At 30.4% G+C, this 16,195-nt stretch overlaps 2 protein-coding genes across 2 annotated transcripts; one reads left to right on the top strand and one right to left on the bottom strand.

The window, feature by feature from the left end:
* Positions 1 to 1,287: 1,287 nt before the first annotated feature.
* LOC137820023 (uncharacterized) lies at positions 1,288 to 4,215 on the top strand. The gene is made up of 7 exons (XM_068623790.1): positions 1,288 to 1,578; positions 1,679 to 1,721; positions 2,270 to 2,340; positions 2,751 to 2,845; positions 3,381 to 3,448; positions 3,587 to 3,697; positions 3,947 to 4,215. Exons 1-7 carry the CDS (start codon positions 1,320 to 1,322, stop codon positions 4,074 to 4,076), a joined length of 777 nt encoding a protein of 258 aa, XP_068479891.1. The 5' UTR covers positions 1,288 to 1,319; the 3' UTR covers positions 4,077 to 4,215.
* A 1,802-nt stretch (positions 4,216 to 6,017) lies between these two features.
* On the bottom strand, positions 6,018 to 12,092 carry LOC137820022 (F-box/LRR-repeat protein 15-like). Its single transcript, XM_068623789.1, has 17 exons — positions 11,624 to 12,092; positions 11,202 to 11,433; positions 10,994 to 11,126; positions 10,751 to 10,847; positions 10,476 to 10,673; positions 10,124 to 10,394; positions 9,939 to 10,037; positions 9,763 to 9,851; positions 9,559 to 9,658; positions 9,304 to 9,474; positions 8,925 to 9,077; positions 8,453 to 8,613; positions 8,136 to 8,334; positions 7,408 to 7,874; positions 7,259 to 7,322; positions 6,519 to 6,605; positions 6,018 to 6,350 (listed from the first exon to the last, which is right to left on the bottom strand). Exons 1-17 carry the CDS (start codon positions 11,725 to 11,727, stop codon positions 6,264 to 6,266), a joined length of 2,712 nt encoding a protein of 903 aa, XP_068479890.1. The 5' UTR covers positions 11,728 to 12,092; the 3' UTR covers positions 6,018 to 6,263.
* Positions 12,093 to 16,195: the final 4,103 nt, after the last annotated feature.

Genomic DNA, 16,195 nt, shown 5'->3' with positions numbered 1-16,195 from the left:
ACTGAAATATTAAAATCAATGTTTCAATTCATTTAGTTAAAATAAAATAAAAAAGTATAAATTTAAGTATAAGAGTTGTTAGAAGACTTGATTAAAAATAATTAAAGTTTTATTTTGTATCTATTTTTTTCCTGTACATATATATAAATGTACAAAAGTATTTTATCAAAGTTTTGCTACAATATTTTAATGAAAATGACTAATTTTTTAGTTATCTTATTCAAATTTCTTCTTTATATTATTTTTTTATTAACAAATTTTAAATATAAGAGTTTACTTAAAACTAAATTTATTATCACTCTTAATTTTATCTCTTTTAAATGATTAAAATAAAATATTTTTTAATATATTAAATTTATTTATTTTAAATAAAATAAAATAAAAATAATACAATAATAAATTAATTTTATTATTTATTCATGCAAGTGAGTGGATCAACCCGCATGAATTACGAATTATACAGGACGAAGACCAAAACAGATTAGCGAGATTAATAAACTTACTCCACACCTTTTAGTAACCAACTAAAGACGAACCCGCAGCCTCATATTCTCATCCCTAAATTTTACTTTATTCCTTAGTTTTTTAAATGGTTAAATAGTCCTTTTATTTAGGTTTGGTTACTAACACGGTCTAAATTATATTACGTCCTTTCGTAAAATACACGCAACGAAGTCAAAATTAAATAACTATGTTATCTTCTCTGTAGTTTTATGTCAAACTTAATTTTATTGTCGAACACTACACGAGAATAAAACGCCTAATAATATACCTCTTATTAATATACACATTTGCTGCTCTCTTTTTTCAAGAAAGTCACGTTGTACATGTTAATAACTACAATTTAAGCATTGCAACTGCAACAACTTTTCTTTATTTTTTTTATAGATCCAACATTTAACACCTTCATATTCATCCCCAAATTCTCATTCTATAATTTTGTTGATTTAACTTATAAACTGAAACTAATAAAAAAGAAGAAAATTAATTATGTCTAAATCATATTAGTTGATTAAAATGTTATTAATTAAATTATAAATAACATTTTTCATATATAATTATTATTTAAACTACTTAACTCCATTGGTATATTTTTTCATATAAAATTTAATCAATAATATTATTAATTAAAAGTAGTCATTTTTTTTATCAATGGTGATGAATTAAGTATGTTGAATATATAAGATTGAAATTAGAAAATTAAAGTAGGAGGAATTTAAAAAACGAGTAGATAGAATTATTATGGAAAGTGGAAAGGATATATCTGCAAATTACAAAAATGTGGGAAGGGAAGAAGAGGAGTGGTTAGTGAGAGAGAGATGACAACTAAGAAGATAAGAGTGGGACCCACCGAATCGGTTACGTTATCGCCAACCATCAAGCCAGCCTCACTATTATGTTGTGTGGGAATGGCGTCACTTGGCACCCCTGCGCATGTTAGCAGCTACAGACCCTTGCAGTGTTCCACTTGGAAGGCGAAGCGAGTGAGGTGCGCAGTGTCGCCCCCAAGGTGGCGTGAGGGGCGGCGCACGGTGTCGTTCTCTCTGCTTCTCTCCCACCTCCTTCTCATTCCTCATCGTACGTACTTCTTTCACCGTTTCACTCCCTTCTTTCACCGTTTCATTCATCCTCTTCACATATTGGATTGGTTTCATGATATTGCCATTTTCAAGTGCAGGTGCCGCTGTTCAAGCAAGTCCTTTCGATAATTATGTTAAGAGGTATGAATTATCAATGATCATCATGTCATCATCTTTTCGCTTATACTTTGTGCATATCAGTTAGTTTTTCCTATAATTATAATTTAGTTAGTCGATTAGTTCCTTGTATTAATTTACGTGTGTTTTCTCAAGTTTTTATTCTCTTCAGATAGGTAAGCATCTCCAGTATTGGCTAGCTTTGCGATGATGATTCAATTATACATATTCTTTGCATTATGCTAGACTAAATGTAATTTGACTTGAGTTTCATTTTTATTACCTGGTTTTGATACTATTAACCAGTCAGAAATCATGAAAATGATTTTGAATTAGTTATTGGAAAAGATGACAAATATAACTATTTATGATTGGTCGATCTTGTAAAAGCTCTTTACATTGTTAATGCACTTTGTTCATTCAATTTATTTATTTATGTACTCATAAGGGGGAGGGGATGTTTGATTTATTTCGGTGGTAGATTTGCTTTTTTATAATTTATGGTTAAAAGAATGTTTATGTGCATCCGAAGAACGGTGATTTTAAAACTATTTTGTTCTGCAATGCTGTAGAAAAAAGCTTGATCCCCTGGAGGCTTATGTACCAGCTGTCATACTTACGGAGTTTCAGATCAAGGACTTAGGTAGTGCCTTTGTCTTGCTAGAATCCAGATATCAGAAAATATGTGATTTCGACTATTTGAAGTTATTTCTTATTCCTTACTCATAGTTAGTATTTTGTTCTATTTTCTAGGTTCCCAACGTTTCTTGATTATCTCATTTGGCTGGCCACATTTGCTAATATAGCTATCAAAAACAAATAAGCGCCTCACAAAAGGAAATTGATTGAAATACAGTTCTTTTGTTTCTGACTTAAAATTTGACATAATTCTGATGCCATACATTCTCTCAATTCACATAGTTGGTTTTGTCATTCCTGTACATTTTGTATCCTGGCTATTAGTATTGCTGTAGGTGTTCATATGACAAGGTTTGCAACAATCATAATTTGAATGTAATATAAATTTTATTTAGGCTTTTTTTACTACTGCAGAAAAAACATTACAGGGTGATGAACCCCAATATGACTTTTGTCGGTCTCTACTTCGTTCTGGGCCCGCAGCATCACTTCGTATAAATATAAGAGCAGTGAGTAAAGACTTCCTTCAACTTATTAGGTGTTCTTTTAGATGTGAAACTAATCTTTTCTCTTCATAAAGAAAAGTTAGAATTCTCTATTGAGTCCCCGGCCCCCCTCCCTCTCGGTCAGTTGAAAGGTTTATGAGGCTTCAATTTTGTGATTGAGTATGAAGTATTCGTATATTTACACACCGAGTCCTTTCTTATACACAGTTCCTCAACTTTAAATTCTGATACCAAGCTTCTATTTGCTACGAAAACAACTCTATTTGGTTGTTACTGTCTCGTTTAGGAGAGAAATAAAAAGAGAGAGAACATTGAAAACTGATATAACCATACTTGCCTTTGTTATCAAGCTAATTTCAAAAGACTCCTAAACAAGATGGAACAACCAACAGCTTCAATGAGTGTTGTTCAAAGCTCATGCCATTGCTGATATCTATCTTTGGATAAACTATTTCTCCTTCAGCGTGTCTAAAGCCATTCTCATTACGTTATCTTTATGGATATGAAAGTTAATTAGAGCACCACGGTCTTTTTGTAGGTGGCACAGTATGCATCTGACAGTGGCAATGGTAAAACTGCTTTCAATGATGTTGATGAATGTCTGAGGTATTGTAATCAATTTCCGAAAAAAATTGCATGAATTGACTGTCACGAGTAGTCATTGATCTATTATACATTGTATATAATTAAATTCTTTCAATATGAAAAAGTTCAAAACCCAATGAAAGATTTCTGCTTGTGCAGATCACTAGAAGAACTTGATTCCTTGCTTCTTAATGCAACAAGAAAGGATCCTGAAGCCTCGGTCAAATCAATGAAGGCAAAAATCAATTCCGCCCTTAACGCTCTAGACAGGTGATTTCTGTAGTTTTTGTTGTTTTTCTATCCATGGTATCTCTTCTTCCTCTTGCATATATTTCCCCTAACTGGTTTATGTTTGGATGTCAGTTGGGAATACCAAAAGTTCCTAAAGTAACAAGTTTTTCCTTCGTCTTGAAGTCAGAAATGCGCATTAAAATTTCTAAAAGCATTTTTCCAACTTTTATCCAAACATAGCTTTACATGATTGAGAAGATGTGATTCTTACTAGGCTTTATGTTTCAGCCTCTTAAAAACTGTGCCTTCAGATGTGCTGAGTAAAGGAAAGGTTATAGCTGATTCATACAGGGAACCGGAAGGCGAGGAAACAGGTAGTTTGGACCCTGAATTAAAGCAACTAGAATCAATACTATGAATATCTAACATGCTTATTCGCCTTTTATTATTAGTCAGCTTACTTGAGAACTTACGATTATAGAACCAATGTTCCAAATGCAAAACCTTAAAACACAAATAATATAATGTGGATCAAATATGAAAAAGGTTTTAAAGTATCGATCTGTTTTTTTAAACTTGACTGAGTTTTTTTTTATCTTCTGTGTTTTTAACAACGAGTCTTTAGTCATAAGGTATAACTCCCTTGTGTGTGTATATTAGCTAATTGTTTATCTCGAGACATATGTAAATGTCTAGTCTTAATTGTTAGAAGTGTGATCATATATGAAAATGTATATTATGAATTACAAGGGTGGTTAAATTTGAAAGAAAAATGGTGCAAACGAACATTTAAGCCTCACCCCTAGAACGAGAATACGAACTAAACAAAATGTGTTCTGCGGGATAATACCTCTTGACTAAAATCACTTTATAAACCTTTTTTATTAATTTTTCTAGAAGAATATTTTTAAATTTATGCGTAAGGTAAAAAAACCATATTTATAAAAAGAATAACGTCTTATTCTAAAAATTAGAAGGATTAATTTTATTTTTAGTTATTTAACATTTAGAGTAAAACTTATTTTTATTTCCAAATATATATACAAAAATGTTTTTCAATCTCTTGGTACTACCTACGTTAATGAGAAGTTGCCGCGAACTAATGGGTTGTCATGCAAATTTAAATGTAATACGTCAACTCATTAAATATTTTTGTTACTCCTAGTTTTCAAATAATATTGATCTTTTCAATCACTCAAGTTTTTAAATGACTTTTTCAGTTCCATAATTTAAAAGTATTTTTCTATATTCCAAATTTAAAAATATTTTTAAATCCCTATATTTCTTTTTTAACACTTTTAATCTATATATAACTTATTTTAATATCTGTTGAAGATAAAATATTCTAACATGGCTAATTGTATATTTCTTTATAAATTCGAAATATTTTCTTCAATTTTAAACTTCTGAAATTTGTATTAACAATAGTTTAAATACAAATTTTTGTAGCAATTTTAAACGTACCTCTTCCTCTCCTATTTCTTCCTCACTCTTCCATTCTCTTCAATCGGGCCAACTAAAAAAATATTTTTAAATTTGAAAGACGTAAAAAACTTTATAACTGTTTACATGGCATAGCGCATTCAAATTCACTTGATAGTACATGAGTTGTATACATGTGTCCAATTTCTACTAATAAGAAAATAAGTTCATAACGGTTTACATCACTCCATTATACTCAATGATTACACCATTATTGGCTAAAGTTTTTTTTGTAATGGTTAAATTTCTTTTAAAAAGGCTATGATATGATACCAAAATTATATTCACTCCAAATTTTAAAGAGTAAAACTAAGCCAATAAAGAAAAGAAAAACATATTTAAACTATATGACGTAGATTAACAATAACGACATTCAACTTGAAAACCTCCTTGACCTAAAACCTAAAAATTAAACAATTAAAACTAAATGTAATCTTACCTTCAGTCGTCAAAATCTGGGAGAATAAAAGCTCAAAATCATAATAGGCGCAAGTTAATTTCTCCCAGATATCAACCACACCTCGATATACAATCAAGTTACATAAATTTCAGTTTGCTTTATAATAGTATTTGAAAACGATAATAATACGTACTTTCACGGAATCATGTTATGGGGAAACTAAAACCTTGTGTTTTTCTTATTTTCAAAAATAATTTTGTTCTAATTCACTATTCCTTTAACTCATTCGCAAGTATTTGTACCTCTCAATATATTTTCTAAAAAAATGTCCTCTTAACACTCTAAACATTTTCAGTTTTTTTAAATACTTATTTTGAAAATAATTTCAAACATAAATATTGGTAATAAATTGATTGATGAATAATGTAAATTCTTTTAGAAAACAATATTTAAAACAAAATACAAAAGTAAAAAATATACCTGAATTCTTCATCACGGATTCGTTAGAAATTTGAAATTTGAATTGTTGATTTACAAGAATAGCAAGTAGAATAAAGATAAATTATTGCAACAAAAATAGAACTGATTTCCATGTGCAAAACAAACAATCAAATTTAAAATTTAGCCATTTACAAAACACGATGAAATAACAGATTTATTACGAAGCGCGCTTTAAATCCAAGTGAAAGAAATGCACTAACTAGGAAAAACTGACATCCTTGATCAAGGCAACAAAGTTGACGAACTGCTGAATATACGCTTCAAACTTGAACAAATTGTGCGTAATCTTCCCATGCTCATTGAGCTTATCTACGAACCACCATGAAGTTCAAAAAATAATTAGTCGAAGATCATGACCAAAAGTTATAATATTAAGCATTATTCCATCATTACGTATGAAAAGGTTAAATAGCTAAAAGCCTCAGTCAACACGCAAAGTGAATAAGGAATATAACAGAAAACTGAGTTCGCTATCACCTTTGGACAAAAGCGAACATCAAGAGTCTCCAATATAGTGCATTTTGATATAGCAACTTCAACAGCTTCCTCGTCAACATTGCAAGACTGAAAACCCAAAATATCAAAGATAAAAAAGTTTAATGAAACGAAGACTTGACACAAATTGATAAGGGGTGAGCTTCAATTTGATAGTAAATTTAATTGATGAAAATATGACAAGAACTACACTACAAAAAATAGCTATCCAAGTAAGAAAGTCCAACAACTAATAAATCCTACACTAGATAGAATCTTATACTTCCAAGGAGGGACTCGTGTCAATTACCTTGAAATTGGATCGTAACACAATATACTAAATTCATTTCTAACAAACTAAAATTACGGTGGAGCACAAAAAGCCAATCTCAAATCCGAACATGATTCTATAAAAGACTTATCCAACCCTCTAGAGTTCGTAAGAAACCTTTAAACAGGGAAATACTCGATTATACAAGGTTTGAAAGGGGCAAGACAATCCAAGACAAGAGAATTAAGTAAATATGTAATAGGTAAAATCAGTGATACACAGAGCAGCAAGGGAATCTTTCAAACATTTCAATAAATATGTAATTCACAAAAGATAACCTACACATTACGTAATATATATTATTAATATATATATATAGTAAAGTATATCTAAAACAAAAGGATAAGACAACACTGAAGCGCCAATATTCAAAACTTCTAACGGATTAAAATTAGCATGGAAGGCTTAATACCTGAAGGAATAGACTAGTCAATCTTGGACACTCTAGCTTCAAAATTTCCAAAGAGGAACAATTGCTGAAGAGAGAAGTTAAAACGTTACCATATATCTTATATGAGATGGATAGAAACCAACATACATTTATTGCAGACCCAACCATACCTTAAATTAAGAAAGCATAGGTTGAGACAAGTAACATCAACCTCTTTCAAATTTGCAGACAGCGAAAGGTTTAAAATTAACAAATGACAACAATTTGCCCTCAATGGAATGACAACCTTCCTAATATTTGGACACCCAACACAATTTAGGTTTTGCAACAAGCGAGGGGATTGCTCACTTGATTCGGGAACATTCTCATTAGAACTTGCCCTGTATAGGGTGTTTACAGCAGGCAAATTCTTACTCTGCCCACAACTGCATCCCCAATTCAAATCATGCATATTCAAACAGCCATTCAAGCTCACATGAGTGAGGTTTGTGCAGCAAGCAAGAAGCTCATCTATGGCTGACTGACAGAAAGTTCCGTAAGACAAGTCCAACTCCTGAAGTGCTGGTAAAGCCCCTCCTTTGTAAAGAGGTTCAAGTGATGTTTCAGTGAGATATTTGCATGCTTGCAGCTTTAACACCTTCATGAAACAGGTGGAAAAAAAAAGTAGCACTATCAGCAAAGATGAAGATAATAAAAAAATAAAAGTCATATAGCATGCCAAATTATCAAGAATTAGGTGGAGAAAAGACAAATTGAAACTATGAGAATATGACACCATGATGAGAGTACACAATACTGATTATAAAAAAAGTATTATTCTAAACCCATCTCATTAGCACTACTCCCGATTAAAAAAAAGTACAAGAATAAGAAACCGTGCTCCAGTGGTAACTCTAACCTTTAGCTGTAAACAAGAATCAAAAACAGGCTGCAAGTTCACCAAGAAAGTGTATGATAAGTCAAGAACAGTCAAATTTGGAAGACAATATAAAGATCGAAGACCCGCTGAACCAATTGATGGGCATGACATCAATATCAATGATTCAATCAGTGGGCATGAGACAGTTGTAGCAGACAAGCAGTCATCAGTTAGTTGGCTGTAATTCCAAACAGTAAAAGTCAGTCAGCATTCAGAAGGAAGAGTCTGGACATGTTCAGAGAAACCATTAATGAATGTTTTAGAAAGGATAAATAGGAAAGTAATGTATAGATAACCTGCAAAAGGAGGCATCTAGAGATGTTAAGAGTGGACAATTAATGAACGCTTCAGATAGTACACCACATCCTTTCAACTCAAGTGACACCATATAAGGTGCTTCGATTCTGAGTGTGCTTAATTTAGGACATATTCCTAAATTGAGGGATGAAAGACCAACCTGGAAGTGAGGCATGAAAAGAAAAATACTTAGCCTCTAGCTAGTGTAAATCAGATTAACACAAGTTCATCTCATTCAAAACAGAAATGTTTTCTAGAAGGGAGACCTAGATGTCTTACATTGTAAAGTATAAACTTCATAGCTTGAAAAGAACACAATCAGGAAAACAAACAAGCAGAAGACTTCATATTTCATATTCAGTAGCTGTGAATGATTTAGCAGTATACCAAATATTCAAAATAAAAAGAACATAAAGAATTAAAAAGTTTAATCTTATGCAAACAGATTATAAAGCAACCAATAGCACTTACTGGACAAAATGACGCTCTTTCCAAATGATCACAGCCATCCAAAACAAGTTTCTCCAGATTAGGGCATGTGAGATCAAGATTAGTTATTGCCCGGCAACCACCAAGCGAGAGACAGATCAAAGAGGTACTGATGAATTGAACTGATGTCAAACTCTGAATTCATCAAATCACCACAGGTTAGAATTTTAAAAAATAATTAACAAAATTACAGGCAATAACTCCATAGGCAAAATTCATAATATGACATTACGGATATATACTGGAAAATACGTCTAAAAAATTATATAAAATACATGACAGTTATTAGTTGATACTAGTGGTGTAGATCATGCACAAGCAAATTAGGGAAAATGAACACCACCAAATGATTAAAATATACCTCACAATTATCAAGAACTAACGATTTCAACACTGGACAGCCTCCACCATCATTAAAAACATTGCATACAGAATTATTCAAAGATTCACACTCAGAGAGATCCACTTCTTGCAAAGATTGGCATTGCAAAGCCAATGTGGTTAAGCTGTCCTGCTTTGGTATAGTTAATTTCTGCATTGCCACAATTCTGCCTTTAATCCATTATAGTACAGGCAAATATGGGAACAGAAAACGAAGGACATAATTATGACATACTTGAAGTGAATTTGATGTGATGTTTATACGATGGAGCACAGGACAATTGGACACCAAAATAGAAGACAGCATCAGGGTCATCAAGTTCAAATCGGAAAATCTGATAACATAAATAGTTTAAGAAAGAAATTACAAAAGGAAGTACTAAAAAATACGGTGAATAGAAGCATTAAAAGATGTGACAAGAAGCAAAGGTGGCCATACTTGCGACAATGAACCAATCTAATGTTCTGCAAGCGAGGAAGATCTAAAGACACTGATGTCAATAGGCTACAATTATCAAGCTCCAAAACCTACAAAAGCAGTAACATCATTTCTCATTTACAAGTCTTGCCCGAGAAGTAAGACATTAATATGAGCCTCGTGGACAAGTCACATACCTCCAACATGTAACTATAAGCTATTGCAGCCATTGAAGCTGAAGTGATGCCCTCACAACTGTGAAGCTTCAGAACTGTTAACATTGGCAGTCGAACAGTCTTTCAAATAGGAAGGGGAAAAGCATGTCAAAATAAGGCAGATTGAATCTATAAAGGCAAAAAGTGATTATAGACTCAAAACATACCTCCAAGGATACATTTGGGCAGTATGATGCATCAAGGAAACTAAGGTTAGCACAATTCTGGGCTATTTCCCTTAATGTTTCATCACTAACACATGAACAATTAGACATGTCCAAAGAAACTAATTGCGGGCATGATGTAACAGCCGATCGAATAGCAGAATCAGGAAGTTTGTGGCAAGACCCTATATCAAGCTCTTGCAAAAGGGGGCAGTTGAGTACAGTCTGAGCCATGTTACTGCGCTTCAAGGACATGGTTTCAAGTTGTGGGCACCTGGAAAAGAAAAAGATATTACATTTGAGTTCCCTGGCAAAGATAAAGCTAAATGTGCGCTAACCACTGAAACATATTCACCTGACTGCTATTCGCATCACACGGCACTTTGTCAACTGGAGATGACACAGTCTGTCGTGATTAACTGATATTTCCTGAATACCACTGCCAAGTATAGCATCATTGATGCTCAGTTTCCTCAACATAGAACAATCAGCCAAAGCATGGAAAAAGCTATCCATTATATTTCCTCTTCCCAATGTTAAAGCCTCAAGATTTCTGAAAACAGTTATAAAGAATGAGAATGAATCACAGGTAACTTAATTAGCAACCCAAATACCGAAGAAGCTACCAACCTTAACGAAGAGACGGCCTTCATGACAAGCTGGTAAGATGGAGGACCGGACAAGCGGATTGTTGTGATTTTAGGATAACGCCTACAGATGTCCTCGACTACACAAAGACACAAGCATTGTATCAGCACATTTACAAGATTACGAGGGACACAGAGCATTATTTCCACTACCCATATTTGAAAGCTAAAAGGTACCAAACATTTACAAATAACAGTTTATTATGAAATATATTCGCAGGCTCACATTGCTCAACAGATATGTTACGATCTTCAAAATTCAAACTCTTCCAAAAGTCTTCATGAGCACTAGCAGTACGCCACTGCTTACAAACCCTGGCAGCTTTGCAGAGATTGGAGTGATCCAAAAAGGAGAAAACCTAAATTACAGGGGGAACGGGTAAGGATAGACTTCCGAATTTCAAACCATTAAAATAGCGAGAAATGGTAAATACCATGTGCAATAAATCATCCGTAAGATCCATCTTGGCTACTAGATCATCTACATTTGCGATGTCACTGTCATCTCCTTCATCAAAGTTACTCTCCTCGCCAGAAGACATCAACCTCAAAGCATCATCGTTGGATCGAAGAGACGATCCTTGAAGATCAGTATAATCACCATACTCGGCAGATGCACTGGATTTCCCAGAATTCGAAGAACTCGCAATGGTAGAATGAACGCCACTGCCAAAAAATAAACGAACATCAATACACCACATTTACCAATAATGCAATAACATCCTTGTCCCGCGTGCATTTTCCAATTATCCCAATTCAGAAATGAAGACCAATCGTAACACAACCCTAGTGAAAAACAGCACATCTTAAAGGTAACGAATGCCCAATGCCAACGACTCGCACTCAACAAACTCACTCGAAATCAAAATAAACTCTGATGCGCTTCCGGCGATTGTCCTCGGATGAAGCGGAAGTACTCTCTCCATCGGAACGACGCCGGTGAGACGAAAACCTCTCCATGCAGTGAATGGACAGAATGGGTCCCGCGAAGAGAGAATAGAAACGACGAGGCTTGAAGCTTATGCAGGAGCAAAAAGTAACGGCTGATAAACCCTAGGTCTGGATCGCGCACATTTGGCGAGAAACCCTAAGGCGAAACCAGTTTCAACAGAGAATTTGTTTCTGTGTTTCCAGAAAATGTGGAAATTGAACACAGAATAGCGATATGAAAGAATGGATCCGGTCGGATACGTTGTTGCGATTTTGGCTCCTCTCAAAGTCTTGTGTTTCTTTCTTTCTCTTCTTTGCGGAAAGCTAGTTTACTAATCAGAGAGAGATTTCACGAGGTAGACGACGGCGTTTAACCTGATATTTATTGTTTGTCTGTTTATTTATTTTCTTGTTTATTTATTTAATTAATTAATTATTTAAAAATAAATTTAAAATTGCGGTTCGGCGTGTTGAGTTTGAAAAAGGGTGCTTAGTGGTTGCTGTCTCTTTTTGCGTCTACAAAAGTGGTGCTAATGGGAACCAACCAAAGGATGATGTCTTGTCTTGATGAGATGAGCATTTTTATTTCTGATTTCAATTTTGAAGACAATAAAGAAAGACTCCATTAACATTCATCATTTTATGGGACTCTCTTGCTTCCAATTCTTCTCTCTTCTCTTCAAAATTTTCTTCTTAACATTTTTCATCTTCTTTTCATGTTATTAAACAACTTAATCCTGTTACTCATTTTCACACAAACAAGTTACCTTTTGCGATCAACCAAATTCTTTATGACATTCCAAATTTTATTACCTCTATTATGATGAATCAAATTATATCACTATATTATATTTTTAGAAAAAAATATATTATATCTGATTTATAATTTCAATATTTATTTATTTTTCAAAAAAATATTATACAATACATTAAAAACGTGTTTAATGTATAAATATATATATATATATATATATATATATATTTGTATATTAATAAAAATATTTTTTAAAATTTTAGTATATTTTGTATATTTAATATTTTTAAATTTTTATACAGTCGTACAAAATGTTTGGCACTTTCAAAATATTTTCTAAAGATCACTACCCTATATACATAAATTATATTTATATGTAAAGTGTAAAATATATTTTATTATATAAAATATATTTAAACAAATATTTGCATTTTTTATATAATTTTAAGAAAAAGTAACTACATGTAAAAAAATTTATAATTTTATTAATATTAATACAAAATATTAAATGATATGAGAGTAGAGAAACTGTGAGAAGGTTCATAACCCAAACTTCCAACTAGTAATTTAAGAGAATAAGTGTCAATCTAAATGTTCTTCAAGAATTATAACAACATTAGATAATTTCATTCTAGAAGCAATGATTCACATCTTCAATGAGAAAAGAACATTAGTAAAATAAAAAAATCTTATTCTAACTATATATTCTTTTAAGTTACATTATTTTTTTTTAAATACATCGAAGTGATTTGAATATATCATCTGTGTATTAATACAATAACAAACCAGTTAAAGAGACAAAAATGTGCACAAATATTAATACATGTACAATTTACCACTATATAAATTATGATAATGATGATAAATCACCGACAATGTCGATATGAGATAACCATTATCAAGAAGTAATTATAAGTCATTTATGCAATTGTTAAAACTTCCTAAATCGATATATATGTCGAAAGATAATCCTTTTTAGAGTTAGTGATCAATTAAAATAAAATTTGAGAGTAAATAAATAGTCTGGTACAAGTTTAACTATATTCATACTCATATCCAAATGTAAAAATCAATACACGTCTATACACTATTATTGTAGGCAAATATTGTACGCAATTATAAGTAATGTTTGGCACTTTCAAAATATTTTATCACTACCTATTTACATAAATTATATTTATATGTAAAGTGTAAAATATATTTTATTATTTAAAATATATTTAAACAAATATTTGCATTTTTTATATAATTTTAAGAAAAAGTAACTACATATAAAAAAAAAGTTTATAATTTTATTAATATTAATACAAAATATTAAATGATATGAGAGCAGATAAACTGATTGTGAGAAAGTTCATAACCCAAACTTCCAACTAGTAATTTAAGAGAATAAGTGTCAATCTAGATGTTTTTCAAGAAGATAATTTCATTGTAAAAGCAATGATTCACAACTCCCATGAGAAAAAAACATGACCGAAATAAAAAAATCCTACACTAACTATATTCTTTGACTACTTAACACTCATTTTTCAATGTTAAGTTGGGATGATTTTGTTTAAATACATCAAAGTGATTTGAATATATCTTGTATTTATTAATACAATAACAAACAAGTTAAAGAGACAAAAATGTGCGTCTATATGAATTATAATTATATTAAAAACACATAATTTTGTAAAAAAAAAATTGTTGTTGTAGTATAGTGGTAAGTATTTCCGCCTGTCACGCAGGTGACCTGGGGGTTCGATCCCAACAAATATTTTATAAAAAAAACTAATTTTTTTTATTGTTATTATAATTATTAAAAATATATATATATATATATATTTTTTTTTATATAAATATTTTTTAAATAAAAATATACATGTGTTGTTATTTTTTATTTGTGTAAGTTTATTTACTATATGAAAATAAAATAATTGAACATATTATTTATTATACATTATATGAAAGTTATGTTTTAATAAAATATTTTAAGAGTAAATCATTGGTCTGGTATACCATTTAGTATAATAGGTAAACACTCAATATAAAAATAATAAAATGAGGTATAAGTTTAACTATAATAATTATCAAATTATACGCAATTATTGTATGCAATTATGATACGATTAAAAAATCACAACAGTATATATTTCATTATGATGCGATTAACTATAATAACTTCATTATATATTTCTTATTGAGTGATATAAATCACAACAGAATAAAAAATCTTCATTTTTTTATCGTTTTCTTATATACAATTTTCTTATATCATTCATTCTCATACAAAATTGAAGTTTGGGTCTCATCCCATAGCGGTTATACTCATATAGACACTCATCTCCACTTCACACCATTTTAAATATTAATTAAATATTTTTTCATAAAATATGATATTAAATAACCATTACACATTATAATATTGTTAAATATAAATAGTTAAATGGTTATAAGAGATAGTGGAAATTTGTATAGAGTAAGAAAAATTATTTAAAATAAAATTAAATTAAAAAATCAAGGAAAAAACAAAAAAATAAAATTTTCAAACTATCTACTAAAGTGAGAAATTACACAAGTTATCTAATAAACTAAGTTGTAGGTGACTGTGTGATTAGAATGAGATATTTTCTATAGTATGTATGAGTAAAAATATATATATTTTAATCTATTTATTTATATATATATATAATATAATTTTGTGTTTGTTGTTGTTTTGGATAATTGTGGTTGTGGTTGTACTTTATATAATAACAAATGTTTATACATGATTAGGAGGTGACCCTGAAATTAAGTAATTAATTTCACATGTTAAAAATATTTTATTTAGAACGAAGGTATATATTAATTTAAAAAAAAACCTTAAAAATGTAAATCATACAAAATAATGTATATATAGGTTTAAACGTGATTATGTGTTACTTTAGTAGTTATAAAATATGTGATTATTGTCTTACTTATATTTTCCGTGAATGGAATGCGTGTGTGGCTGATAAGTTGGTTAATTAGGATTTATTCATAGAGAATTATTTTATTGGTATAACAGACTTTCATATAATCTGTTATTAAAATTCTTTATGAATAAATATAATCTACTTATCTATCGTTTTTGTTAAGAGATGAGTTTTGGTCTAATCATTCTATATTTTTGTAATTTTTATTTTTTTAATAATACATTTTTCATGTAATAAGAGATATTGTTGTTAGTGATGTCAAGTTGCATAATAATAATGTCTAACATAAAAACTTTTATAAAAAAATACTACTTTTAATATTCAATACCCCTTTAAGATAGATAAATATTTTTGTTTTTATGGATCTTTAAAAACAAATAATTATAACAACTTAAGCATTTATATATTCATCCAAATTAAAAAAATAATTTATTGTAAAAAGAATTGAAGTTTTTGAAATAATAATATTTCTAAAAAAGTTTATTGCAAAAATCACATTATTTTGTAAAAAGATAATAATAAGTCTTGAGCTAGAATTAAATTGCGTTTTTATATAAAAAATGTAACTGAAGTTTAGATATGACATGAGGATTCCTTATACAATGACAGGTAGGTTCCACCAAAACAATCAATAGTAACAAAGAACAATTCTTACATAGATTCATTTATCAATGGAATCATTAATAATGTCTACAGAAAAAAAAAGAAGTTCTATAGGGTTTTATTTTAATTTAAGTAAATACTTTACAATTTTATAATTTTACAATGCTATTTCTCGAACTCAATAATGCAATATAAATAAAATATG

This window comes from Phaseolus vulgaris, chromosome 9, assembly GCF_000499845.2.
Source record: "Phaseolus vulgaris cultivar G19833 chromosome 9, P. vulgaris v2.0, whole genome shotgun sequence".
NCBI classification, from domain to species: domain Eukaryota; kingdom Viridiplantae; phylum Streptophyta; class Magnoliopsida; order Fabales; family Fabaceae; genus Phaseolus; species Phaseolus vulgaris.
This window is presented reverse-complemented; position numbering and strand designations above follow the sequence as displayed.

Excerpts from the sequence above, each read along its gene's own strand:
- LOC137820023 (XM_068623790.1), top strand. The coding sequence starts at position 1,320 with ATGACAACTAAGAAGATAAGAGTGGGACCCACCGAATCGGTTACGTTA. Across the intron at positions 1,579-1,678 it reads CCTCCTTCTCATTCCTCATC|GTGCCGCTGTTCAAGCAAGT; the intron begins GTACGTACTTCT and ends TTTCAAGTGCAG. Across the intron at positions 3,698-3,946 it reads GCCCTTAACGCTCTAGACAG|CCTCTTAAAAACTGTGCCTT; the intron begins GTGATTTCTGTA and ends TTTATGTTTCAG.
- LOC137820022 (XM_068623789.1), bottom strand. The coding sequence starts at position 11,727 with ATGGAGAGGTTTTCGTCTCACCGGCGTCGTTCCGATGGAGAGAGTACT. Across the intron at positions 10,038-10,123 it reads GCCCAAATGTATCCTTGGAG|ACTGTTCGACTGCCAATGTT; the intron begins GTATGTTTTGAG and ends CCTATTTGAAAG. Across the intron at positions 9,475-9,558 it reads TCACATCAAATTCACTTCAA|AAATTAACTATACCAAAGCA; the intron begins GTATGTCATAAT and ends GTGGCAATGCAG.